General features: G+C 51.2%; 3 protein-coding genes and 7 non-coding genes across 30 annotated transcripts; 1 reads left to right on the plus strand and 9 right to left on the minus strand.

Moving 5' to 3' along the window:
- Positions 1-6260: 6260 nt before the first annotated feature.
- Mir150 (microRNA 150) lies at positions 6261-6325 on the plus strand. Its single transcript, NR_029560.1, has one exon. It is a non-coding gene; the product is annotated as a microRNA 150 (primary transcript).
- A 566-nt stretch (positions 6326-6891) lies between these two features.
- Positions 6892-8893, minus strand: Rps11 (ribosomal protein S11). Its single transcript, NM_013725.4, has 5 exons — positions 8801-8893; positions 7923-8054; positions 7667-7742; positions 7333-7462; positions 6892-7062 (listed from the first exon to the last, which is right to left on the minus strand). Exons 1-5 carry the CDS (start codon positions 8813-8815, stop codon positions 6939-6941), a joined length of 477 nt encoding a protein of 158 aa, NP_038753.1. The 5' UTR covers positions 8816-8893; the 3' UTR covers positions 6892-6938.
- Positions 7529-7615, minus strand: Snord35b (small nucleolar RNA, C/D box 35B). The gene has a single exon (NR_000004.8). It is a non-coding gene; the product is annotated as a small nucleolar RNA, C/D box 35B (small nucleolar RNA).
- A 1173-nt stretch (positions 8894-10066) lies between the features above and the next one.
- Positions 10067-13249, minus strand: Rpl13a (ribosomal protein L13A). The gene is made up of 8 exons (NM_009438.5): positions 13204-13249; positions 12000-12072; positions 11713-11778; positions 11495-11596; positions 11213-11298; positions 10982-11041; positions 10619-10741; positions 10067-10536 (listed from the first exon to the last, which is right to left on the minus strand). The coding sequence occupies exons 1-8, from the start codon at positions 13216-13218 to the stop codon at positions 10450-10452; spliced, it is 612 nt and encodes a 203-aa protein (NP_033464.2). The 5' UTR covers positions 13219-13249; the 3' UTR covers positions 10067-10449.
- On the minus strand, positions 10851-10939 carry Snord35a (small nucleolar RNA, C/D box 35A). Its single transcript, NR_000003.8, has one exon. It is a non-coding gene; the product is annotated as a small nucleolar RNA, C/D box 35A (small nucleolar RNA).
- Positions 11107-11172, minus strand: Snord34 (small nucleolar RNA, C/D box 34). The gene has a single exon (NR_002455.1). It is a non-coding gene; the product is annotated as a small nucleolar RNA, C/D box 34 (small nucleolar RNA).
- On the minus strand, positions 11368-11449 carry Snord33 (small nucleolar RNA, C/D box 33). Its single transcript, NR_001277.2, has one exon. It is a non-coding gene; the product is annotated as a small nucleolar RNA, C/D box 33 (small nucleolar RNA).
- Mir5121 (microRNA 5121) lies at positions 11422-11495 on the minus strand. Its single transcript, NR_039581.1, has one exon. It is a non-coding gene; the product is annotated as a microRNA 5121 (primary transcript).
- Snord32a (small nucleolar RNA, C/D box 32A) lies at positions 11887-11967 on the minus strand. Its single transcript, NR_000002.9, has one exon. It is a non-coding gene; the product is annotated as a small nucleolar RNA, C/D box 32A (small nucleolar RNA).
- A 2437-nt stretch (positions 13250-15686) lies between the features above and the next one.
- Positions 15687-20994, minus strand: Flt3l (FMS-like tyrosine kinase 3 ligand). Of its 21 annotated transcripts, none has more exons than XR_882015.2 (10): positions 20808-20897; positions 20522-20588; positions 20168-20281; positions 19626-19679; positions 18877-19020; positions 18386-18530; positions 16732-16916; positions 16573-16617; positions 16171-16244; positions 15687-16070 (listed from the first exon to the last, which is right to left on the minus strand). XR_882015.2 is itself a non-coding variant. In XM_030242133.1 (9 exons), exons 2-8 carry the CDS (start codon positions 20552-20554, stop codon positions 16618-16620), a joined length of 699 nt encoding a protein of 232 aa, XP_030097993.1. In that variant the 5' UTR covers positions 20555-20588; positions 20883-20993; the 3' UTR covers positions 15687-16070; positions 16573-16617. The 21 variants fall into 21 exon arrangements, 10 of the variants coding, with proteins under 10 accessions (XP_030097993.1, XP_006540675.1, XP_011249096.1 ...); XR_882013.2 differs by having other exon boundaries at positions 16573-16641; XR_882014.2 differs by having other exon boundaries at positions 16171-16617.
- Positions 20995-25624: the final 4630 nt, after the last annotated feature.

The following is a 25624-nucleotide window of genomic DNA, read 5'->3' on the forward strand; positions in this document are numbered from 1 at the left end:
GACACAGAGAGAGAGAGAGAGACAGAGACAGAGAGAGAGAGAGAGAGACAGGGAGAGAGAGAGAGAGAAAGAGAGAGAGAGAGAGAGAGAGAGAGAGAGAGAGAGGAACAACACGGCCCATGTAGGTGTCAGAGGCTAGCTCTCTGGAAGTGTTTCTCTCCTTCCACCAGGAGGTTCTTGGGGAACAAAGGAAGGTTGTAAGGCCTGCATGATAAGCACTTTTACCTGCTGAGCCATCTCCCTGGCCCAATGTTCCTCTTTAATAAACACACTAAGATTGTCAGACGTTTGACCCTGTGACCCATGCTTGCAGATAGCCAGTCCCAAGAAAAAACAACCACATTGTCAGACTCCTTCCTCAGCAGAGTGAGACGTCCACGTTGGCGAGCCGTGAGCTGCCCAGGAGTCCTACCTGATAAGATGTAAGCAACAAGCAGGCCACAGTGACACAGAACTACTACTCCAGAAGCAGCCCCAGAACTCGGCTGATGGTGTTTCTCCACTTCTCAGCCCCTGCTTCTGCATCTCAGCACAGCTAATGAAATCTCCTCTGTCTTGGTGTATTCAGCCAGTGCCTGACTGTCAGCACCATCCGGTTCCTACATATTGAAGAAATACAGGACCAAAAGTGTACCACAAAGAATTGGCAAGATGCTCAGTGCATAGAGGTGCTTGCTGCTAAGCCAATCCTGACATCCCAAGTTTGATCCCCAGGCACCTCTATGGTAGAACAGGCTAGCAAAAGTTGTCCTCTGACCTTCACATATCTACTATGACATATACAATAAATAAATGTAATAACTTTCCGGGGCTAGAGAGAAGGCTCATCAATTAACAGCACTTGTTACTCCTGCAGGGGACCAGTTCAGTTCCCAACTCTACGTGGCGCTCACAACCTTCTATAATTTTAGTTCTGGGGGACAGGGATATGATGCCTTTTGGCCTGCTGGTGGTCTGCAGACATACATGCAGGCAAAACACCCACACACATGAAATGAGGAGGGCCGTGCAGTGGTGGCATGCCTTTAATCCCAGCACTTGGGAGGCAGAGGCAGGCAGATTTCTGAGTTCTAGGCCAGCCTGATCTACAAAGTGAGTTCCAGGATAGCCAGGGCTATACAGAGAAACCCTGTCTCAAAAAAAAAAAGAAAAGAAAAGAAAAAGAAAAACAAAACAACAAACAAATAAGATAAAGAAGGAAAAGAGAGCCAGGCCCAAGTGTGGTGGTGCACACCTTTAATATCAGCACTTGGGAAGCAGAGGCAAGGAGGATCTCTGTGACTTCCAGGCTAATCAAAAGTACATAGTGAGTCCCTGTCTCCAGAGAGAGAGAGAGAGAGAGAAAGAAAGAAAGAGAGAGAGAGTAGAGAGAAACAAAGGAAAGAAGAAAGGAAGAAGAGAGCAAGAGAGCCATAATTAGTTAGACTTATGGTGACGGTTGCTAACAACGGACAGCATTCCTTCTCTATGTAGCAATATCTCGAAAGGAATATAACACTGTGACAACAAACAGTACTCAGGGCCAAGCACACATGACCCCTGAATTTATCTTACCCCTCTCCCAGCCTTGAACCTGTGATTTTCTGGGAATTTTACAAACACGACTATAAACTGTGTTCTGTACAGAAATGTCTTAAATCCCCTATGTCACCCCAGGATCTGTGTCTTTATCAGCCTAGGAGTTTATTTACTGAACAGGGGTGGGGGAGACTCTTCAGAAGTGTTTGCCCAAGGCCGAGGAGCTCGTTCATCAGGCAGGTAAAAGTGCTTACCATGCAAGTTCCAAGACCTGGGTTCAATCCCTGGAAACCACGTGGTGGAAGGAACTGACCTCTGGAAGTCGTCCTCTGACCACAGACACGCACTAAAGAAATCTAACAAAAATGTTGGCATAAGACACATCCCTCGGATGGGGTCCCCTCTTGGGAAGCCCACAGCTGCACTTACATGTGGGCAGTTTTCCTTTAGTGTCTTTCTCTGCTGATGCCATGCTTAAATCACACAAAGTATGTATAGTATGTATATATGCATACTCAGACACAGACAGATTTTTGTATTTTTTTAATGTCTTTTTAAAAGTTTTTATTTGTGTGCGATGTGTATGACACTTTCAGTTTTGAATGAATAGATTTAGCAGCCGGAGTGAAAGCAGAAGGTTCTGGTGAGATGGCGCAGCGGGTCAGCGTGCCCACTGTCAGAGTGAAAGCAGAAGGTTCTGGTGAGATGGGGCAGTGGGTCTGCGTGTCCGCCCACTGTCAAGCCTGACTACCCAGCATCTGCAGTGGGGGAAGGGAGACTCAGTTGACAGCTGAAACTTACTCCCTGTCTCTGTGAGGAGCAGAGGGATCTCTGAGTGTGTGAGGCCCAGGGGGGACAGGGGCGTAGGGGAAGTCTGTTTCTGGTCCATGTGTGGCTGTTGATGGTGTGTGCAGAAGAGACCAGTAGCTTTCTCTCAGATATTTATGGCCTGAAGACTTCTCCCCTACAGAAACAGACTGGGCAGAGATAAGCTGAATCTACCTCTTTGTTCAGCTGTGTGCAGTAACCCAGCTTCCCTGTTGAACTCTGAGAAGAAACAATACGTTCCTAGGTGGGTGCTGCATTTTCTCCCACAGAGAGCGCAGCCCCCCAATCCCAGGTTTTCTGTGTGTCCATGTGTTTTCTAATTTCTTGGATGTCCCAGTTAGATATGTCCCTGGAGGCATGCTGGACTTGGCTAGATCTCCACACGAACTCTGTGGTACCGATATGTATTAACTAAGTAACTGTAATAACTGTCTTGTTTTGGTTGTTCAATACAGGGTTTCTCTGTGTAGCCCTGGAACTTGCTGTGTAGACCAGGCTGACTTCAAACTCAGAGATCTGCCTGATTCTGCCTCGTGAATGCTGGATCAAAGGTGTGCCCTATCGCTGCCTGGCTGAAATTTTGTAAAAAGCATCCTGGTTTTGAGCTTGGTGTGTGTGTGTGTGTTTCAGTTGGTAGAATTCTTGCCTTGGGTTCCATCCCACATAAATGGGCGTGGTAGAGAACACCCGTCATCGAGGTTGAGGCAACAAGGTCAGAAGTTTAAGGTCACCCTCAGCTACTTAGAGGCTGCAAGGCCAGCTTGAATTAAGCCAGACTCTGGGTTTTTCTTTTTTGTTTTTGTTTTTTTGAGACAGGGTTTCTCTGTGTAGCCCTGGCTGTCCTGGAACTCACTTTGTAGACCAGGCTGGCCTCGAACTCAGAAATCCACCTGCCTCTGCCTCCCAAGTGCTGGGACTAAAGGCGTGTGTCACCACGCCCGGCTTGAGACTCTGTTTTTAAAAGAAAAAAAGAGAGAGAGGCAGGAATATTGCCACGGTTTGAGGATAGCCTATGCTACATAATGAGGCCCCATTTCTTTCTTTCTTTTTTTTTTTTTTTTGGTTTTTTCGAGACAGGGTTTCTCTGTGTAGCCCTGGCTGTCCTGGAACTTACTCTGTAGACCAGGCTGGCTTCAAACTCAGAAATCTGCCTGCCTCTGCTTCTCGAGTTCTCGAGTGCTGGGATTAAAGGTGTGTTCCACCACACCCAGTTCGAGGCCCCATTTCAAAACAAAACTGAACAAAATCAAAAACCAAACCCAGCCAGGTATGGTGGCACATGCCTTTAATCTCAGCAAGTGGATCTCTCCGAGTTCAAGGCCATTCTGTTCTACTTGGTGAGTTGCAAGTCAGCCAGGGCTATGAGGAGACCCTGTCTCAGAACAAACCCTGGGTTGTGCACACACACTGTCAACAGGCTCTCCCATTATCACAGCCCACCGGGAGCCAGGGTAGCACACTCACCTGCAATCCCACCACTTTGGAGGCTCTGGCAGGATAGCTATGGATTTGAGGCTAGCTTGGGCTAAACAGTGAATTCTTGGGTAGTCTCAGCAACAGAGTGAGACAGCAAGTGTCTCAAAACAAGACATAACACAAAGAACCCAAAAAGGAGGAGCAGCAATGCTGCCTGACCATTCTGCCTTCCCCACCCAAAGAAAGTTCCACACACAGCCAGACCAAGCCACAGTTAGCAGGGCCAGGCCTGCCTGCCCTGTCTGCAGTTGGTGGGCCAAAGTCTGCTGTCACTAAACCAGGACCCTGTCCTGGGTGGTGCTGATGCACATTTTTGATCCCAGCATTTGGGAGGGAGAAGCAGGAAGTTCTTTGTGAGTTTGAGGCCAGCCAGTTCTACAAAGCAAGTTCCACAACAGCCAGAGCTACACAGAACCCTGACTCCAAAACAAACACCCAAGACCCTGCTGAGAAGCCTCACCCGCCCAGAGCCAATGGCTCCTCTCTGGTCTTCTCACCAGGCATGATTCGCTACAGAATCTTCTAGAAGCATACTTAAATGACTTCATCAAGCTTGCTCTAGAAGACACAGGTCCCATAACCATACATAACCTCTGCAGCTACCTGCCAAAGGTCATTCTCCTGGGGCCATAGAGTGACCTACCTGCACAGCTAGCTGCTAGCGTGGCCACCATTTACAGATGAGGAGACTCAAGGTCTATGGCTGAGTGAGCAGTGAGGCTGGTCAGTGCTGAGCCTGTCTCAGAACACCTGGATCCTGGGGCACCTCCTCACAGTTCCCACTTCCAGGGACTGGCTGTGCAGATATATACAGCCTTTGCAGCCAACAGGCAGGATGTAAGTTTGACAGGAGACTCAAGGAGGAAGTGTGGGCTAGTGAGCTGGTTCAGTAGGTAGAGGTATTTAAGACAAAGCATCATGGTCTGTTTGACTTGTGGAACCCACATGATGGAGAGAACTGAATCCTTTGACCTCTACATGGGGGTCTGTGGCAGGCACACACACACTCACTCACATTAGTATTTTCATTTTTGGAAGAGGTTATCACTATGCAGACAGCCTGACTTCAAACTCTGAGATCTGCCTGCCTCTTGAGTTCTGGGATCAAAGACGTGTACCACTGCTGGGTGTGGTGACACACACCTTTAAACCCAGCATTTAGTGGGCACAGTTTTGAGACTAGCCTGGTCTAAAAAGCAAGTCCAGGACAGTCAGGGGTGTTACACAGAGAAACCCTGTCTTGCAAAACAAACAACCAAAAACCCCAAAGATGGGTATCACCATACCAGGCTTCGTTTGAAACAGGTCTCTTGTGCCCTTAAACTGCTGATCCTCAAGTGTCTACCTGTCAAGTGCTGGATTGCAACTGCATGCCCTTTGTGTCCCTGAGGTGCTGCGGATGGTCGCAGGACCTTGTACTTGTTAGAAAAGCCCTCCACCATGGAGCTACAACCCCAGCCCCTCGCTGTCTGATTCTAGGAAGGCACTACACCTTTGAGCCACATCCCTAGGTCTTTAGTCTAAGACAAGGTCTGTGTTGCCCAAACTAGTCTCTGACTTCTGACAATCCTCCTGCCTCAGCTCAGCCCCCCTGGCAGCTGGATTATCACCAACGTCTACATGTGATTGGAACTGGATATTAGTTACTAAGTGAAAACTGGTGCCTGAGACTAAAGGCCCAAATGGGCTGTGTGTCACCTGGAATCTCAGCACCCAGGAGCCAAGAGGTGAGGAGAGTGTGGTCAATCTGAGGCTAACCTGGTCTACACAGAGCTCCAGACCATCTAGGGACACACAGCAAGACTCTGTAAAAGTCATATAAAACCATGATGCCTGGAAGACATTTCCACCGGGAGAGGTGCCAGGCGTGGCTGGCACTGGGGTTTGACAAACCAGAGTGCAGTAGGGGAAGTGCTAGGCTCTCAGGCAGTGTTCTTCATTTGTGCAAAGGCCTAAGAAGACAACCTCCACTCTGCAGATGACTAAACTGCTGAGGGGTCGTCAGGGGTCTCTCTTCTCTCAGGTGTCCCCTCCCTCACAGACTCTGCAACTTTGAAAGGTGAAGCCCCAAGCACCCCTGAGAGGAAACAGGGGAGCTGGGCTGTTGTAAACACAGCCCCACCCGGAACGGAAGCACCTGCGGCTGGAGGGGGCCACACCTCTCAACAATTGGCTTTAGATTCCTCAGGGTCCCTGTCCCCTGTAGCTCTGGGGCTCGCCCCTCCTCTGCTTAGTGGCTCTACTCCTGGGTGGCTGGCAGGCACCCAGCTTGGGCGGTGCCCCTCCTGACCTGTCCCTGCCCCTTCCTGCTCGCTTTGATGCAGGCCCACTTCCTTTGACAGGAACCCCCTCCCTCAGCAGCCTGGTTAAATGCAGAAGGCCGTGGTGAAGCAGTGCTTTCCGCAGCATCTCTTGCAGGCAGAGGACTCTTCTCAATGCCCTGTCTCCCAACCCTTGTACCAGTGCTGTGCCTCAGACCCTGGTACAGGCCTGGGGGATAGGGACTTGGGAACCCCAGCAGCAACAACTCCAGCTTCTCCCTCCAGCCAAGGGACTTTTCCCCAGGTTTGGCCTACATACAGGGGATGCCTTGGGTCCCTTCCTAAGTGGGTGTTCCCATCACTCCAACATCCATCCTGGACAACCTGGGGCCTTCTTCTCATCTCACTGCTGAAGGGTTCCTGTCCTTGTTGGCCCTGTCCCTGGACATAAGCCAGAGGGGAGGCAGTGGCTACAGGGGTTCAAGCAGATCATGATACTCAAGTTGGAGAACTTGCCCCTTCCTAGGTGTCTTCACCTGCAAGGTGAGTATGGGAAGACCAGAGACCCAGGTGGTTCCCAGGGACACTGAAGAGCTCAGACCTAAACTAAGGTCAGAGGCTCCACCCTTACTTCCTCCTGAGAGGCAGGCAGAGCAGGGGCTGCCTGCACCAGGTAGCTGACCCTGGGTGTTCTACTTGGTTACCAAGATTTAGAGGCTCATAAATGCAGCAGATACCTCCAGCTCAGGAAAGCCCTGGCAATCTTTGCTCTGTCCCAGGACACATGAGACTCCAAGCCTGTTCTGTACGTTGGAAAATAACTTTATTTGTTCTAGGGCATTGGCCAGAGTCCCCTTAGAACTTCTGAAACTGCTTCTTGGTGCCAGCAGCCTTGGTGACCTTGAGCACATTGAATCGCACAGTCTTGCTCAGGGGCCTGCACTCTCCAACTGTGACAATGTCTCCGATCTGTACATCCCTGTGGGGTCAGACAAGGAGTCTTCAGGAGGGGCCTCCCCAGCAATTCCTTCATCCAGACAGGCCAAAGGGGTGGGGGCCACCCTTGCTCCACCCAACCAGTCACCATCTACGCAGTTGCTAAGACTAACAAACTACAACTTCTAGTTCCCAGACGTTCACACAGCAGTCTACACACTCCTGGACCCCACACTGCTCTGCCCATGGGACACCTCCAGCCTAGCCAGTGACTGTCTTGTCTAGAGTCATTATCCCAAGCTACCAGAGTCACCTGAAACAGGGGGACAGGTGCACAGACATGTTCTTGTGACGCTTCTCAAAGCGATTGTACTTTCGGATGTAATGGAGATAGTCCCGGCGGATGACAATGGTCCTCTGCATCTTCATCTTCGTCACGACACCTGGGAGAGTAACAGAAAGGTGTTAGCAGGTAGGAGTCAGTTGAACGGGGCTCCCAAGAAGCTCCATTTATGGCATCAGCTTTGTCAACTGGCTGTCTCAGCAGTGCCCTAGAGGACATCTGAAGACCATCGTGAGAACAGACATCACTTGCCAGCGCCCCTGGACGCAGGAACCTAGAACCACCCTTCCAACATCCCACTCACCAGACAGGATCCGACCTCGGATGGAGACGTTACCAGTGAAGGGGCATTTCTTGTCTATGTAGGTACCCTCAATAGCCTGCAAAGTTAAGAAAGTGGGGTTTAGATTACCACTTCCTAAACAGAACCAAGGATGACGCCTCAGGGCCCATACTACAATTCCCAGGGGCCCATGGGAAGCCACTGTGAAGGGGGCGGGGTGGCTGTGCTCCCACACGTGCAGGGCAGCAGGGATCTCATCTGCTGGAGGGTCCTGTACCTCTTTAGGCGTCTTGAAGCCTAGACCGATATTCTTGTAGTACCGAGGGAGTTTTTCCTTGCCGGTTTCTCCCAGCAGAACCCGCTTCTTGTTTTGAAAGATCGTAGGCTGCTTTTGGTAAGCACGCTCCGTCTGTAGGGATGAGAATTTGGTGAGGTTGCAGGTAAAGTTCAAGGAAATCAGAGACAATATTTCTTCCTTCCTACCTTCAACCTTATTTGCCCCAATCGCCAAAACCGGCTGGTCAGGGCTCTCCAACCACCCCAAGTCTAGTTTAGCTCACACACTGCGTCCCATCTAACACCTCCACAGCCTGCAGAACTCACGGCTGAGATCAAAAAGAGCTTTTCAGCCAGACTGGACCTCCAAAACATACAAATCCACTCATTCGGGATTCAAGCTTATGTCCACGTAGCCGAGCCTGGTGGGCCGGATCTGTCATCCCGGTTGAGGTTGAGGCAGGATGGCAAGTTTAAGACAAGCCTAAGCTCATCGAGGCCAGAGCTGCGCTCACACTGAAAACTACAGCGAGGTCGGGACCGCAGCCCTGCCGTAGAGCGCACGAGGTCCGGGCCTCAGTCTCCATCAAGGGGAAAAAACCTGCTTTACCCAGTGTCCCCGGCTCTGCCGCCGCAGGACTCCCGCGCCGCAGGATGCCCTCCTCCCGCCACAATCCCTCACCCGTTAAGCTCTGAGCTTTAAGAACCAACTCCCGAAGCGCCAGGGACCCCATTACTGCGTAGAGCCCGGATTTCCGAGCCGCCTGAGACGAAGGCATTCGCAGGCATCCTCGCTTCAGCTAATGCGTAAGACAACGAGGACGCCAAGGGATACGCTCCACACCGAAGCGTCGGGGGAAAGCAACTAAACGCTCGAACCTGAATGTCCGCCATCTTCCCGGCCGCCGGAGAAAGGGAGAGGCAGGGCCGCTCCCGGCTTCCTTATTCACCACGCGAGGTCGGGGCGGAAGTGACGCGGGGTTATCCTCACGGAGGTGGGAGGTACTTCCGGCGAGAGCCCGCGTTCCTGGGACTGTCCGTACGCCGCCATGACGGGGGAGGACTAAGGGGCGGGAAGATCCTATCATCTCGCGAGATTTCAGGAGCACGATGTGGAGGAAACGTGCATCATGTGGTACGGCGAGGCTTAGGGCGGAGAAGGCGTGCCGTACGGGTTGGGAAACACGTGCTGGGATTCAGTTTCCAGAGAGAAGCGGCCGTGCAGAGCGGGTCTCAAGAAAGGGGTGAACCGCTTTACAGCAGAGTATCTGCCATACGATGTCAGGAGCAGCCAGCGTCGACCGAATAGTCAACCTTTCTTCCTTTTATTAAAGGCCGACGTCACCAAGGTCGCATGTCCTTTGTTGACAGTATCTCAGGCTGCGCGTCTACCCACACTTTGATGGGTTTATGTCCTGACTACTCGTGGATGAGTGTCTAACCTTAGGTGACCACCCCAGGTAATAGAGGAACCATTTAGCCAGGTGGCAAAAGCTTGTGTCAGTTTCTCGTATTCACCGTTCTAGCCCTGCACAGATGGGCTAGAACAGTATAAAGCATATTTTCAAAATAGATTGACATTTTGAGTGGTGCTGGATCTTTTTAACCCCAGCACTCACGGAGGCATAAGGACTTGGCTTCCAGGTCAGCTAGCTGTAATAAAAACTCTAGTGGTGGTTAACATGGGAAGCATTTTTAAGATTATATGTAAGTACACTGTAGCTGTTCTCAGATACTCCAGAAGAGGGCATCAGATTTCATTATGGATAGTTGTTAGGCACCATTTGGTTGCTGGGATTTGAACTCGGATCCTTCGTAAGAGCAGTCTGTGCTCTTAACCACTGAGCCATCTCGCCAGCCCCCGGAAGGATTTGATGTTTAAAGAACCAGAAGACTCAGGCGTGGTAAATGCCTTTAGTCCCAGCCTTTGTGTCATGGCCTGACCTCCTACAGTCCAGGTACCAGCTCTTGTATCTTGGTGCTGACTTACAGTAACACCATCTAGGACAGGACCCAAGATGTATATCTGCAACTTTTGAGCAACAAAGCCTATCCCGTGAGCAAGGATTCACCCAAAGGGGCCCCCCATGCAGATGACCTGCTGGTGCCCTCTGCCCCTCTCTGCACAGCACACATCGTACACACTTAAGTCAAATAATTTATTAGCACATAAAATCCTCCAGAAAAATACTGCTTTGTGGTCTGCTGGGAAGGAGCAAGGCAGTGCTCCAAGTGTGCACTTGTGAACCCCAGCTCATGTGCAGATCTCATTTTCATAGCTGCAGAATAGGGTACTTGGTCAGGTGGGTGGGGCAGCCCTGCTACTCATTTTCAACACTGAAGCTCAACTGATTCATCCCATGGTTTGCACTTTAATAAAAACTCATGCAGGTGGTGCGCTGTCAGCTCTCTAATGTCCCCTCTACCCACAGGAGCAGTGCCTAAGGAACCTTTGGTCCCCACTTCCCTAGTTGGCGGCGGAGGAAGGGCAGGCCAGGCAGGCATGAGGCAAACAGTCTTTATTGGGTTCACACCAGGAGTCCGTTGGTCTTGAGGACCTCTGTGAACTTGCAGATTTTCTTCTCCACATTCTTTTCTGCCTGTTTCCGTAACCTCTGTGGTGTGAAAAGACACATGTCAGAGCGGTTGCTTCTCACCTGCGCCCCCCTAATCCTGGATCTCAGTGTCCGTCCTCACCAAGATCTGCTTCTTCTTCCGATAGTGCATCTTGGCCTTTTCCTTCCGTTTCTCCTCCAGAGTGGCTGTCACTGCCTGGTACTTCCACCCGACCTCATGCGCCAGACGCCCCAGGTAAGCAAACTGCAGAGGCACAAGGCTGTAAGGACATGGAATGTGCCCCAGCAGCACAAGGGTGAGCCGGAGGGCCTAGGGACCCTATTTCAAGGACTCATCCCCAGCACGGGAGCCCTCCTGGCATCAGCTTAGCCTTTGGCATTATCGGCACTGCCCTAACTGTGGCATCCGAAGACCATCGTGAGAATAAGAACATCATGTGCCAGTCTTGAGGCTCACAAGCCTAACCTGTAACCTAGAGCTTACCTTTCTGGTAGGCTTCAGCCGAACAACCTTGAGAGCAGCAGGGACCACCATCCGCTTTTTCTGTTGAGAGAAAGAGATGCTCAGAGACCTGTTGGGAACACCTAGCAAGAAGGCCAGCAGGGTAGGCGTCTCAGCCAGTGGGGTTTTCATGAGGCTCAAACAATGTAGGTAATAGCAGAACATCACAGACGCTGGACGCAGAGGCTGTAAGGCTAGGCTTGCAAGGCTCACCTTGTCATAGGGTGGAGGGATCCCATCCAACACCTTGAGGCGCTCCAGGGCAGCCTGGCCTCTCTTGGTCTTGTGGGGCAGCATGCCTGTGGGGGTAACAGCGGGCCTCATCAGAGGTGCTGAGAACCCCGTCTGACCCCAGGGCAAGGGCTAGAACAGCCTCAGATGGTAGTGCATGTAGAGTCATCTCATAGTCGAGCAACTCGAACATGAGTGGGAGATGTCTCATCACAAGCTGCCAGAGCCTACCCTGTCCTACATGTCACCACATCACCAACTCACCTCGCACAGTGCGCCAGAAAATGCGGCTGGGGGCTCGGAAGTGGTAGGGGCCTCGGGAGGGGTTGGTATTCATCCGCTTCCGGAGAAAGGCCAGATACTTTACTGTCAGGACAAAAGTATGTGAGGCACCCTTGGACCCAAGAGCAGAGCAGATAGCCTGCTTGTCCAGGAGCAAGGCAACAGCCCGCCTGAAGACCACTGCCCCAGCCCTAACTCACACTTGTTTCTGTAGAAGTTTCCAGAAATGTTGATGCCTTCACAGCGTACGACCACCACCTTCCGGCCTAGAGTTAACAGGGAGTTGGAGATTAGTCAGCAAAGCCTCTTGGAAGGCAGATCTCTTGCTCCAAAAGTATTTTTAGGCCAGGGGTCCCAAGAAAGCAGGGGCTGGCGAGTCTCAGAGCGGTGCATGGGTTGATCTCACAGTCGTGAGACTCAAACGAAAGATGGTGAGTGTTGCTCATCATGGACTCCCAGGCAAAGGTAAATGGTGAATGAAACTTACCCAGAAGTACCTGCTTGGCCACAATGGCCGCCAGGCGGCCAAGAAGATGGCCTCGGCCATCCAATACCAGAACCTGTGGAAACAAGAATGCTTAGGAAACAGTTTGGCTTCCCCTATTCCAGGTTAGCAACCCGTCAGGATGCCTACTACCCAGATGAAGCAAGTGTCCCAAAGGGCCACTATAGTACTAACAAAGCCTCAGCAGGCATAGGATTCCTATTGTGTATATAAGTTGATTTTTTAAAATGGAACTTCATTTAACCCTTCCAGGCCTCAAATCCCAGGATAGCTGGGATCCAGTGGCACACCGTTCACTCCAAAATTGACCAGACCTGCTTTCAGACTTTAGCCTGTTGTAACTTTTCATCGGATCCTCAGATGCTCAAGCAGAACCTTTCTTATATGCACTCAAAAGAACCCGATTTAGCTAAGCACACATCGTCCTGTGATTCTGAGCAGTGCAGACTGGATTACAAAGCTAAATCCCGTCTCAGGCATGGAGGCACATGTCTGCATCCCAACCCAAACTACAGAAGAAGCCCATTCCACAGCCACCCTGTTTATTGCTGTTACTGGAGGGTCTCCGGAACTTCCCAAGTTCTTTTTAAAGGGCAAAACTGTCCCAAACAGCACCATTTACTTCCTGAGCAGCAACCTGTCAAGGAATCTAAAGTCAGGAGGAAGGTACAGGCAATTCCTGACCAGCCTCAAAATGAAGAGGTTCCTGCTTCAGTCGGGTGAATAAGTAATATTTAAAGTCTGTCTTATCAATCTCCCCAATTCTGAAGAACACCGAAAACACCCTCAAAAGGCCTACAAGCCTTCAGATCAGATGTTACAGGAATCCGGTGCCCTAAAGTCATGCAAAGCAGGAGCCTGCGACAGTTTCTCCTTATCTTACATACATACACCAGGCATGAGAGATTGCAAGCTCCCCGCACCCCAACGCCTGAGATTACAACCTGTAAAAGTTGTTTCTGGTGTTGGAACCCCAGCCCCACTCCCGTCTTCCCCAGAAAACCCGCTGCATTTCCATCGCCCCATACCTAGGCAGCCGCGGCTTGTTACGCCCGTTACACAGTCCCCTCGCGTGAGACGTTTGCTAAGTCCCATCGCACAAGCGGCGGGGAGCAGTGGCCCCTCACTGCGCTCCCGCCTGGCACCCACCCGACCCCACACCGCCCGGCGCGCGCAGAGTCCGAACCTGCCCCTCCGCCATCTTCGGCAGCCGCCTGGGAAAGGAGGAGGTCTTGTCGCAGGGTTTCTTATCCCTTGCTGCAGGGGCGGAGGAAGTGACGCAGACGGCTCGAACCGAAGAGTTTCCGTCTTCTAATTGGTCGAAGCGGTGAGTGCGCGTCTATCGAGGCGGGCCATTTTTATTTTGTCCAATCAGAATGTCGCCTGAGTTGGCTCTTGGCGGCCATGACTGTGCGGGGCGGGATGTCACGTGGGTTTCGGAGCGGCTTCAGCCGTACAATGCCGGCCAAGCCGCAGCCGCCATATTTGAAGGGATCGCTCTTCTCCGTTCCGGTGTCTGCCATGTGCAGCGCCATTACTCCCATCAAGTGATGGCGGCTGCAGAACATGTGGTGTCCATGAGGGGGCGAGCATAGTCCCTGTCGGCCCTTCAGAGCTGCTCGTGCAGCGGTCCCTCCCCTCAACCCCACAGTGGGCTGACCATCGCTGGCTGTCCTGAACCTGGGAGTCTCGGGTGGAGGAAGCCTTCCAACGGGTGGAGGAAGCCTTCCTGGATGGAGGAGGATGGGGTGAATGAGGGGCTTTGAGGGTCCCGAGACGCAGACGCCCTCACTCGCTTCTATCCCCAAAGGCCTTTGTTTCCGTGACTGTTGTCCGCGCTGCCCTCCCGTCTGTGCGCCTCTAACCGCCCGCCTCCGAAGGGAAATAACTAACCAAAAGACTGTTGGCTATCAAAGACTCGTTTTGTCCTGAAAACCTCCCTAACCAGCCGAGCCTGAGTCGAGTCCTCCTGTAGGTGCCAGCACCGTTTGCTTGCTTGTTACACTTTGGGGCTATGGTTTTGGGGAATTGAGTTGCGTCTGCACATCAAATTCCCATGGGGCGTGCCCTGTGCTGACCCTGGGCTACTGGAGGCCTCGGAAAACAAATAGAATCTTTTGTCGTTGGTTTGGGTTTCTGACGTAAGATTTCTGCAATCCTGGCTGACCTTAAATTTAAGATCCTGCCTCAGCTTCTGGAAAGCCAACAAACCAAGATTTTGAAACCTAAAAGGTGCACCTATTCCCTGTCCTATCCACAGACAGACCCGGATGAGCTGGTTAAAAAAAAAAAAATTATATACAAGTACATGGGGGCAAGAATGGGGTGAGTGGGACTTTTGGTGAGTTGTGATGTCTCCATCCTCGGCAAAGAGCTGGCGGGGTCGGAGCAGTGAGGTCCAAAAGGGGGCTAGTCTCCACCCAAATGTCTGTGTGTCCAGGCTGTGTCTGTCGGGTGACTCCTGCTTCGCCTCAGTATCCTCTGTAAAAGGGGGTGATCAATGGTCCCTGAGGACTGGAGTTCTCACGTGACACTCTACCACTGATCTACGCCCCCAGCCCAGCCCCTCGCCGCTCCCCTCCCCCCCCTCTTAGGTTAGCTTCGGACTTCTATGTAACAGTAGATAACCCAGAATCCCTGATCTTTCTGCCTCTTCTCCAGAGTGCTAAGGAATACAGACAGATTTACACCGCAAACTTTGCTCCATGTCTTTTTTTTTGGAGGTTTTAGGGGCAGGCCTGGTGGCTCACCTGTCTCGGAGGAGGCAGAAGCAGGTCGATCTCTTGAGTTCCCAGCCAACCTGGTCTCCAGAGTCAGTTCCAGGTCAGATAGAGCTAAGTGAGACCCCGTTTTAAAAGAAACCAGATCTTGGCCTTCAAGCTGGGTTAATGGGTAAAGAAGGCCTCTGCTGCCAAGTTTGACCACTTGAGTTCCATCCCTGGGACCAACATGGTGAAAGGAGAGAACCAGCTACCCACAAGTTGTCCTCTGACTTATATACAGGTGCCATAATACACTTTGCCTGCTCCCCATGTGTAATTTTTTTCAATTTATTGGGGGGGGGGTCTGGTGTAATTTCTTTAAAAAGATGAATTACTTTCAGGTGTGGTAGAACACACCTGTGACCCCAGCACTCCAGAGGTAGAGACCGGAGGATTGCACCCACATTCCAGGCCATCGGAGCTACATAGACCCTATCTCAAAAACTAATAAATAGAGTTGGTTTTACAGACATGTATCACTATGGCTGTGTGTTTCAGAAACAAGCCCAGAAATGGGAAACCACAAAATTTAAAAACTTAAATTTAAAAAATGTAAACAATCTAATTGGTTTTTGTTGTTGTTCATTTGCTTTTTGTTTTTTCAAGACAGGGTTTCTCTGTGTAGCCCTGGCTGTCCTGGAACTCACTCTGTAGACCAGGCTGGCCTTGAACTCAGAAATCTGCCTGCCTCTGCCTCCCAAGTGCTGGGATTAAAGGCGTGCGCCACCACGCCCCGATTAGGAGCCATAGTCTTACATGTGCAGGGATCCTGCCACTAAGCTCCAGTTCCAGCATTTCTGCTTTTCATTGTTATTTTGACACACATTTCCTGAAGTTGCCCAGGCTGGCCTTGAAGTTTTGATCCCTCTGCCTCAGCCTCCTGAATACTGAGATTCCAGGCACGCAGCACCATACCCAGCAGTTGCTTTTATTTTAAGGGGTGGAGGTGACAAAAGCAACCACACAGGGCTACAACGCACCCCCCTTCTTCCTTTCTGTTTTTCTTAAAGTCAGTATCCTCCAGTTTCAGCATGTCCAATCCAGAAGCACTGGAATTACAGTGTCCATCGCCATACCCAGACAGTGTGTCCTCTGGGCTGGGGATGTAACTCAGCACAGCACTTGCCTAGCTTGTTCCTTGTTTTGGTTCCCAACTCTAGCACCAAGAAAGAAGAAAAGAAAGCCTTGTTGTATATAGCATGCCCGTAAGCCCAGCTGTTTGGAAGTTTGTGGGGCAGGAAGGTGCATCGAGGTTTTCAAAGTCAGTTTGGGCAACATATTGAGACCTCATCTGAAAAAAAAAATAAGTGTCACTTAACTGAGAGTTTTTGTTTGTTTATTTGAGACAGGAGACGAGTTGGCTGTGTATTTCACAATGGCCTTGAACTCACCTTGTAGTGGAGAGTGGCCAGACCATTCAGCAATCCTGCTCTGGGCTCCCAAGGGCTGAGATTACAGGTGTAACCTCCACACGAGAGGTATTACAAGTGTAAGACACATCATATTCTAAAATACGGGTGCTGGCAGGGCACCCGCCTTCTGCCCCCTTGCTCATTCTCACAGCAGGCTCTCTCACAAGCCTTCCCGGCTCTCCACAGCTTACGATTGTCGGAGCTGCCGAACCCCTGAGCTTGTCACACTGGACACTTAGTCAAGACCGTGCTGCCCCTGACATACACACCACTCCCCTGAATCCCCGCCCCTCCTGTGAGAGACAATAAGACAGCTCCCCAAATCCTGGACTGACCCCCAAGCCTGGCTGTTCCAGGCTCCAGTATAAGTGGAAGACTCACCGAGATAAGACCCTGGCTGAGTCAACGATGCACAAGGCTCGCATCCTAGGGATGGGAGGGGAGGGGCACCTGAGGCCCCCACAAGGTCAGCCACCTGCCCCCCTCATCCCTCGCCACCCACTCCATCCAGCCGCCCTGGACTCTAGGCTCTAGGCTCACCCCAGGGTGGAGCTCCCCCCTCCTTCTTGCCCTTTGCCAGCGAAGGCCCCAGGCGGCTGCCAGCAGCACCAGTGTGAGAGGCAGCAGCAGCAGCAGCAGGAGCAACAGCTGCCTGGGCCGAGGCTCTGGGAGCTCCGTGGCTTCTAGGGCTATGGGACTCCTTGGGGGCAGCAGGGTGGAGGAGTCTGGGGAGAGAGAAGAAGCAGGTAACTGAGGGGGCTCATCAGCGCAAACGTGGAACGTCCTGGAGAATACGGGTGATGGGTGGTTCATGAGGAGCCTATTAACAACAAAACCTAGACCTGGGGGCATAAGGTAGGCCTGGCAGACCACGCCTTTAACAATTCAACACTCAGGAAGCAGAGGCAGACAGAGCTCTGTGAATTTGAGGCTAGCCTGGTCTACATAGTAAGTTGTAGGACTGACAGGAATGTATCAAGAAACACTGAAAAATAAACCAACACTGGGGATAAAAAGTGTGAGCATGGCTGGGCATCCTGGTCTACACCTTCAACCCCAGAAGTCAGGAGCAGAAGCTGAGGGATCTCAGCCTGGTCAGCATAGCAAGCTACAGGCAGCCAGGACTATAGAGACAGACTGTCTCAAAAGAACACCGTCAAAACAGAGGGGAGGGGAAAAAAGAGAAAACAGTGAGCATGGCTATTGGTATTGTTACCCAGAAACCATGCTCACTCCGTGTACGTTCCCTGTACACAGGACTGCCCTAGATAAACATACTGGAAATTCTGTCTCCTTCTCAAAGATAGGTGACCTGGGGCCATAAAAAGGAATGGCCTGTCCTTTCCTGGGCATCTATAGCAATTAGAAGGTTGCTAAACAGGAAGAAACATTTTCTTCAGAAGTTTAGCCGTGGGTAAAGTGCCCTCTTACAGGCTACCTGCCTAACTGGCTTTAAAAAAAAAAATATATATATATATATACATATATATATATATACATATATATATGTATATGTATATATATGTGCATATATATACATATATATATGAAGGAAAGAAAGGAGAGGGACCATTGGAGAGAGAAAGGGGATCAGTGAGATAGGACGCACAGGAGAAAGTCATGGTGTGATGGAAATGCAGACATGGATGACATGAGACGTTGCTATACATAATATATGATGACAAAAACATGAAAAAAAGGAAAGGAAAGGAAGCCAGATGTTCTGGCTTCATACCTGTAATCCCAGCACTCAGGACACTGAGGCAGGAGGATTGCTTTGAGTTCAGGGTCAGCCTAGCCTGCATAATGAGACCCTATCTCAAAAGAAAAGAAAAAGGGTTGAAGTGGTGGCTCAGCAGGTAAGAACCCTGGGTGCTCTTGCATTGGACCTGGGTCCCAGCACCCACGTGGTGGTTCACACGGAGCAGAGACTCCAGTTTCAGGGGATCTGGTGCCCTCTTCTGGCCTCTGCAGGCACCAGACACACATTCAGTGCACTTACAGGCATGTAGGTAAAACACTCACACATAAAGATACATCTTTAAAAAAGAAGAAAGAAAAGAGAGAAAATAAGGGAGAAAGAACATGTGTGAAGTGCCAACTAGTGGGAGCAGAAGCCCTGGACACACAGTTAGCAAGGCTGTGGCTGTGAGCCTGGTGGCACCATGGTGCTGGGCTCTGGGGCCACCGTTACCCGGCTGGCACTGCACCTCCAGGCACCGAGAGAAATTCTGGCAGGCCTTCCCGATACAGGGCTTCAGAGCAAGCAGCTGTGTGCAGGTGTCCTTCAGGAGGTGGGAGATGTTGGTCTGGACGAATCGCAGACATTCTGGTAGGGGCTGGGAGAAGGGAGGGAGGGACAGATCATCACCATGTCACACCAGGGGCTCCACCAACCCAGGGCCCTGACCTGCAGAGGTCACAGAGCCTAGGGGCCCAGGCCTCAAAGACTCCAGGGTTCTCCAGTTGTTAGGAAAGAGAACACCTTAGGAACAACCTTCTTCAGCTATTAAGGCACAGACCCAGTAACAGATCCCCAGGTGACCTCGGGGCTTGGAGGTTCCAGCCCTACCTCCGTGGTATGCTGTGGGAAAATGAACTCCCCCTAAAAGACCCGGCTGGCAGAGCTGTTTTTCAAGGCCTGGGGAGGGACTTGGCTCTCTTCATTTGAGTTCTAGTGCTAACCTGGAAGGTACATGAGGTGACAAAATGTATCTCGGTGTTGACGTCCTCCAGAAGCGTTTGCATCTTAGACCCTGCCACAGTCTTCAGTTGCTCTATCCAGCGCTGGGCTAGGAAGAGGCTCCACAAGGCCTTGCAGTGCTTCTCCTGCAGACCAAGAACCCAGGCCAGAGCTCAGAGAGTAGGGGCGGGGCTAGATGACTGACATGGGTTAGGCCGGGCCAGAAGGCAGAAGGAAGGAGAGCGGGTCAGGATGGCTTAGTGATGGGGCTAGGTGTCAGCGGAGAATGGGCGTGACCAGATGCTAAAATTAGTGGGCGGGGCCAGGAGACCGAAAGAGGTGGGGCCAGAAAGGGTAGGAAGGGTGGGCCTGTCACTTGTGAGATGGAGGTGGGTATGGATCAAATGCCTGAGATGAGACCCGGCCAGACACCAAGGGAGAAAAGTGGTGGGGCTTCAAGTCTGAAGACCACGCCCTCTCCACGGAGGGGCGGGGCCAGATGCCTGAGAGGGAGTGACCTACTAAACCCAAGCGAGAAAGGAACATAGAGGCCAGTCTTGACAGCTTGGTGGGAGAATGAGCTAGGATGCCTTGATCTGGGGCTAGGATGGGGTGGGTGTGGGTGGAAAGAAGGTCTAGATTTTCAGGTCTGAGGGTGCAGGAGGTAGCCCACTAGTCTTGTCCCTGACTGGTGGCACATCTTGAGTCTGGTTCCCACCTCCATCCCAGGGCCCTCCCGACTGTGACTCACGTCCTGAAGATTGACGGCCACAGTGACTGGGTAATCTTTAAGCAGGTGGTCAGTCTATGGGAGAAAACAAGGTGAGGCCTGATTGAAAGCAAGAGCAAATTATAGAGTCGGAGAAGTTGACCCTGAGACAAGGGGACAAGGACAGAAAAGAGGCAGGACTCACATAAAGAAGAAGAGAACGAGAGAGAGAGAGAGAGAGAGAGAGAGAGAGAGAAGAGACACCAAGACAGTAGCAAAGAGACTCACAGAGCAGCAGAGGTCTACAGAGAGAGGCATCCAGAGAGAGGGACAGAGAGAGGGACAGAGAGGAACATGTGCTCAGAGTGAAGGCCAGAAGTCCTAGAGAGAAACAGTGACAGAGACTCAGAGAACAGGGACTCAGAAAGAGAGACTGAGACAGAGAAAGATAGTAAGAGACCCAGAGAAGGGGGCAGGGGGCGGAGATCCAAAGAGAGAGGGACAGAGACCTCACAGAGATAAAGACATGTTGTGAGACAGAGATGCGGAGATAAGGACCCAGCACAGTATGGGAACTGGCTCACCAACTCTCTAAACTTCACTTTGAAGTTGGAGGAGATGGGACTGTGGCTGAAGTAACAGTCAGGTGTCCCCCGCAGGCAAGGACTCAGCAGCAGCAACAGCAGCAACAGGGAGGACTACAGGGAGGTGGTGTCAGCAACTGACTTCCATGCAGGGGCTCCCTGGATCCTGCTTCCCTCATTAACTGGGTGTCATCTTCCCTGTCTCTGCCTGTCCTGCACCTTGGCTCCTGTGACAAACCTGTGGCCATCCTCTTTTTTTTCTTCCAATCCTGTTCTGTGTCTGTCTCCTCATGCCTCCATCCCCTGCCCATTTCCCTTCTCCGCCCGGCTCCATCACCCCTCAGGTATACGCACATTTGGGCTCCAGGCTGGCGCCAGCACTGTCATCTCTGCCGGGGACCCCTCATGCCTGTGACAGGTTCTTGGAAGTGACAGGAGGGCAGGTCTCGGGCTCATACCCTGCAGCCCCTTCCCCACCCACCCCTGTACCCCGCCGCCCCGCCCTGCCGCCCTTGATGTGGGTGCGTTTCCGCCTCCTGCTCCCCCAGGCTTCCTGCACGAGCCTCAGTGACTGTGAAAAGTCATCTCCTCTTCTAAGAACCCCGACCGACGTCCCCAGAATCCTCCCCAGGTCTCGCACCCTGCTCCCTCTGCCCGGGAGTGGGGACCTTGGGACCGCCCCTCGGGGACTTGGAAAGCCATTCACCCCACGCACCAGGCTTGCCCCAGCTGGGTGTGGAAAGCCAAAGCTGGATGACAGCCAAAGACCGAAAGTGAAAGGAAGCTTTGGGGTAGACAGTGCCAGGGGTGAGTTCGAGCCCGGGCGGGACACGCCACCTAGTGGTAACAAGTGGCGCGGCCGCAGACCTCAGCTTGGGCCCTGAAAGGATAGCGAAGGGATGCGACAAGGCTTTCCAGCTTCGAAGTGTATGTAGAATCCGAACAGTGTCAGTCACTTCAGCTGCCATTAAATAGACTTTGCCTCCACCATAAGGAATGTCATAGTGGCTTCCTTTCTGATTTCCCTACTTCCTAGCCATCATCTGCTTCCTGGGGCACAGAACTTGTGAACCTCCAGCCTCTAGGTTCCTGATTCATTTGGGATAAAAGTCCAGCCTTCTTAGCAAGGACTGGTAATACAGACCTGTCACTCCAGTTTCCAAGGAGCCCGAGGCAGGAGGAATGAGGGTTGGAGGCTGGCCTTGTTTCAAGACTGGCCTGAGCAATTTACTAAGACCCTGTCTCAAAAACTACAAAGATGGCTGGGCGTGGTGGCGCACACCTTTAATCCCAGCACCCGGGAGGCAGAGGCAGGCAGATTTCTGAGTTCAAGGCCAGCCTGGTCTACAGACTGGTTCCAGGACAGTCAGGGCTATACAGAGAAACTGTCTATAAATAAATAAATAAATACATACATACATACGTACATAAATACATAAATAAATACTACAAAGACGGGCAGGTGCACAGCTCAGTTGGAGAGCAGCTGCCTAGAATCCACCAGAGAGTCAGTGGCAGAGAACTAGCAAGCTTGAGGTCCCCGACTCAATCGATGGTGCCGCCCACCTCACCCCTCCACATAGAGCTGCAGTGTTTGACTCTGTGCTCTCCTAACCCCTCCCTGCTAACCTCATGCTATCAGTGTTCCTTCCCAACACTAGCCATGCGCGTGCGTCTCAGGTGGGCATTCTCTTGGCCAGGGGCCTTTGCACTAGCTGTTTCCAATCATGGAATACCTTCCCTCCAGATCCTTGTGTTGTCCCCATCTTGCCCAAGCCCTTGCTTAAACACATAGGCAGAGGCCTCATGACACCCTTCCCCAAGAAGCTCCCCTCGCAGCACCAGACTCACCCTGCTTTGCCCTTATCACCATTTAACACACGATGTGGTTTCCTTATCTTCCCCATTGTCTTCTATTCTTCCGTGGCTGTTTCCACCCTGCAAAGCCCTTGCACCCAGAACTATGACTCGCCTAAGCAGCAGCTACACAAGAGTCCGACCTCTTCCCATCTCATTGCTGTGGTGTAGCACAGGATGTGTCTGGGCTTTGGTTTTGGTTCCTAGGAGATAAATCCTTGGGATTTTCCAAGTATGGGGAGTGCCTTTGTTTATCGGGGCTGGCACCTGGACTCCACCTGAGTCCACACAGAGGCAATTCAGAAAGGACCTGGTTGTGCTTGAAAGACCAAGAATGAAGAGTATGGTGCATTGGAGGCAGGTGGACCAGGAGTTCAAGGTTAGCCTTGGCTACATATAAGACCCTGTGTCATATAACAGGCAAGATGTGGTGATGAAACCTTTACTCCCAATACTTAGAAGAGGCAGCTGGATCTTCTCTGAGTCGCGGGTGGATTGCTTGTTCTTGGATTTAGGGTCAACTTAGATAATGTATGGAGATCCCATCTCAAGATCCTGGGGCTGCAAATACCCCCGTGCTTGGCTAGCATGTGTGAAACCCTGGATCGCATCTCCAGGCAGACCAGACTAGGTGGAGCACACCTGTAATCCAGGCAGGATCATCCTTCATTACGAGACTGAAGCCAGTCTGGATCACATCACACTTTGTCTTCCAAAACAGTCAATCCTCAGCCCATCTATGCTCCTCTGGGCTCTGCACCCCCACTGCTGCTGCAGAGTGTGGGGGTGCACAGGCCATGGTTAGTTCATTGAGCTGCTTTTTATAGCACTTCAGGGAATCTGTCACATCCCAGTCTGCAGGTTTCATGCGAGTGCTGGCTTTGTCACTATGAGAACTAGCCCTTTGTCCTCTTTAAGCTGAAGGTTTTTCTGCCCTAAACTGGGAGATGAGTCAGTAAAAGGACAAAAAGAAGGTATCTTCTTTTTGTGCAGTTCTGGGGATTGAACCTAGCACGTCCCACATGCTAGGCAGACACTCTGCTGTTGAGCCATGACCCAGACTCTGTGGCAATCTAAGCAGGACTCTACTGCCTGTGTAGTTCTGTTTCTTCCATGGTCCACCTAAGTCTTTTCTGCAGAGCCCTATGTCTGCTGGAAACTCTGGCAAGTTTGTTTGCTTTGGCCAATGACTTCACTTACTGTGGGGTGAAGCCCAGTGGCTTGGGATGAATGTGAGGGAAGTGGGCCTGGGCTAGGCTGACTGTATCCTAACTTTTTCACATGTGTTCTTTCACACTGCTGGTATCTCCAGATGACGCTTTAATGGAGTCATACATGGGACCTGGTATCTCAGCACTTGAAGGCTGGGGCGGGAGAATCACAGTATGTTCTGGAACACCTTGGGAAGGTAAGTTCCAATTCAGTCAGGCTTAGTCAGACTCTCTCTCTTTTTGAGAGTCTTACTAAGTACAGTATGTAGCCCTGGCCTGGAGCAAGATATATGAACAAGGCTGCTCTCAACTTCAAAGAGGCTCACCTGCCCTGCCTCTGGAATGAAAGGTGTGTGCTACCACACCAGATTCTGTCTCAAAAACTTGAAAATGTGGGGCTGGAAAGATGACTGAGATTGAAAGGATGTGCTATTGCACAGGACCCGCTTCAGTTTCTAGCACCCACAGCGGTGCAGTGCCATGGCATCCAGTACTCTCTTCTGACCTCATGTGTCCATACCCACATAAAGCATTAAAATAAAAACATGGAACTAGAGAGATAGCTCAAGGTTAAAAGCACTGGCTATTCTTCCAAAGGACCCTGGTTCAATTCCCAGCACTCACAAGGCAGGTCACAACTGTTTCTAACTCTAGGGAATCTCACACCCTCATACATAAATTAAAAATAGATCGCTAAAAGAAAGGAGGAGGAGGAGGAAGAGGAGGAAGAAGAGGAGGAGGAGGAGGAGAAGAAGAAGAAGAGGAAGAAGAAGAAGAAGAAGAAGAAGAAGAAGAAGAAGAAGAAGAAGAAGAAGAAGAAGAAGAAGAAGAAGAAGAAGAAGAAGAAGGAGGAGAAGAAGAAGAAGAAGAAAACATACTGCTACTATTCTGGCTAGTCTCCCCACCCCCACCCCGTTTCCTCGATACAGGGTTTCTGTGTAACCTTGGCTATCCTGTAACTTGATCTGTAGACCAGGCTGGCCTTAACTCAGAGATTCTGCCACCATGGTGAATTGTGTTACCCCTGGGCTGGGGGTCATGGGTGCTGTAAGAAAGCAGGCTGAGCAAGCCACAGGAAGCAAGCCAGCAAGCAGCACTGCTCCATGGTCCCTGCTTCCGGGTTTCTGCCAGGTTTGAGTTCCTACCATGGCTTTCCTAGTGGACTGTGATTTGGAATGTGTAAGCTAAATAAACCCTCCCCTCCCCCAGCTGCTTGCCATGACGATTGTCATCACAGCAGCAGCAACCCTCACACACAACAGCACACCATCAGGGTCACTGGGAGGAGGCTTTGTTGTCTCTAAAAAGCTCTCATGCCATTGCCATGCCAAGAAGGCCTCACAAGTGCCAACCAGATGGGGCCCCTCCCAGCTTCAACAGCCATGTGATGGAACCTTTATTCTTGGCAAGTGACAAAGTGACAGTCTGTGATAATCAGTTACAGCTCAGAAGATGGAGTAAGAATAAGTTGAGCCTGATGGCTCAAGCTGTCATCCCAGTGGCAGATCGGGAATGCAAGGTCATCTCTGGTGCCACAGTCCAACCAGGAACACACACACACACACACACACACACACACACACACACACACACACACGTTCTTGAAACCAAACCAAGCAAATAGAACACCAAACCAAAACATACGAGAAAAGAAAATGGACTAAGACAGCCTCTGTTAGCCCAGTTCACTGGGCAACATTAGTGAGCAGACCGGGGAGAGAGAGGGAAAGAGAGAGAGAGAGAGGGAAGGAGGGAGGCCTTGACAATGTGCAGTGAGTCAACCAGTACAGATCAGGGTTACTGCTAAAGTCTAGGCCATTCTGACGGCTCTTCTCGACTTCTCTTGCCTGGGGCCTTCATGCTCAGCCTGGGTGAACAGACACTCTGGCTTGTTTTATGACCTCACATGGTAAACAGGATTTGGCAGAGACTAAGGAAGAGCACAGGGTGGACGTGTCCATACATATATAATCCCAGGTGGATCACAAGAATTCCAGATCAGGGGTGAGATGGCTGAGCTAATAAAATAGGTTATGACTACCAAGCATAAACATCTGAGTTGATCCCATGAACTGACATGGTGAAGGAGAAAACTGATCCCAGAAGTCGTTTTCTGACTTTTGTGCATGCCACATACATACACACCAAAAACCCCAAAACAAAAACCAAAACTCCCGTGAAACTTATTATTATTTTTTTTTTTTTAGACAGGGTTTCTCTGTGTACCTGGCTGTCCTGGAACTTGCTCTATAGACCAGGCTGGCCTCAAACTCAGACATCCACCTGCCTCTGCCTCCTGAATGCTGGGATTAAAGGAATGGCTTAAAACATCACTGCCTGGCTTAAAGCAAACAAGTCCTACAAGAGTACACAGTGAGATCCTGCTTTA

Source organism: Mus musculus, chromosome 7 (assembly GCF_000001635.26).
Source record: "Mus musculus strain C57BL/6J chromosome 7, GRCm38.p6 C57BL/6J".
Lineage (NCBI taxonomy): Eukaryota > Metazoa > Chordata > Mammalia > Rodentia > Muridae > Mus > Mus musculus.

Excerpts from the sequence above, each read along its gene's own strand:
- Rps11 (NM_013725.4), bottom strand. Across the intron at positions 7,463-7,666 it reads CCGAGGTCGGATCCTGTCTG|GTGTCGTGACGAAGATGAAG; the intron begins GTGAGTGGGATG and ends TTACTCTCCCAG. Across the intron at positions 7,063-7,332 it reads CACCTGTCCCCCTGTTTCAG|GGATGTACAGATCGGAGACA; the intron begins GTGACTCTGGTA and ends CTGACCCCACAG.
- Rpl13a (NM_009438.5), bottom strand. Across the intron at positions 10,742-10,981 it reads GGCTGAAGCCTACCAGAAAG|TTTGCTTACCTGGGGCGTCT; the intron begins GTAAGCTCTAGG and ends GTGCCTCTGCAG. Across the intron at positions 10,537-10,618 it reads GGAAGAAGAAGCAGATCTTG|AGGTTACGGAAACAGGCAGA; the intron begins GTGAGGACGGAC and ends TTCACACCACAG.
- Flt3l (XM_006540607.3), bottom strand. The coding sequence starts at position 20,869 with ATGGCTTTCCAAGTCCCCGAGGGGCGGTCCCAAGGTCCCCACTCCCGG. Across the intron at positions 20,282-20,521 it reads CGCCAGCCTGGAGCCCAAAT|TCCTCCCTGTTGCTGCTGTT; the intron begins GTGCGTATACCT and ends ACCTCCCTGTAG. Across the intron at positions 16,917-18,385 it reads GGAGGTGCAGTGCCAGCCGG|ACTCCTCCACCCTGCTGCCC; the intron begins GTAACGGTGGCC and ends CTCTCTCCCCAG.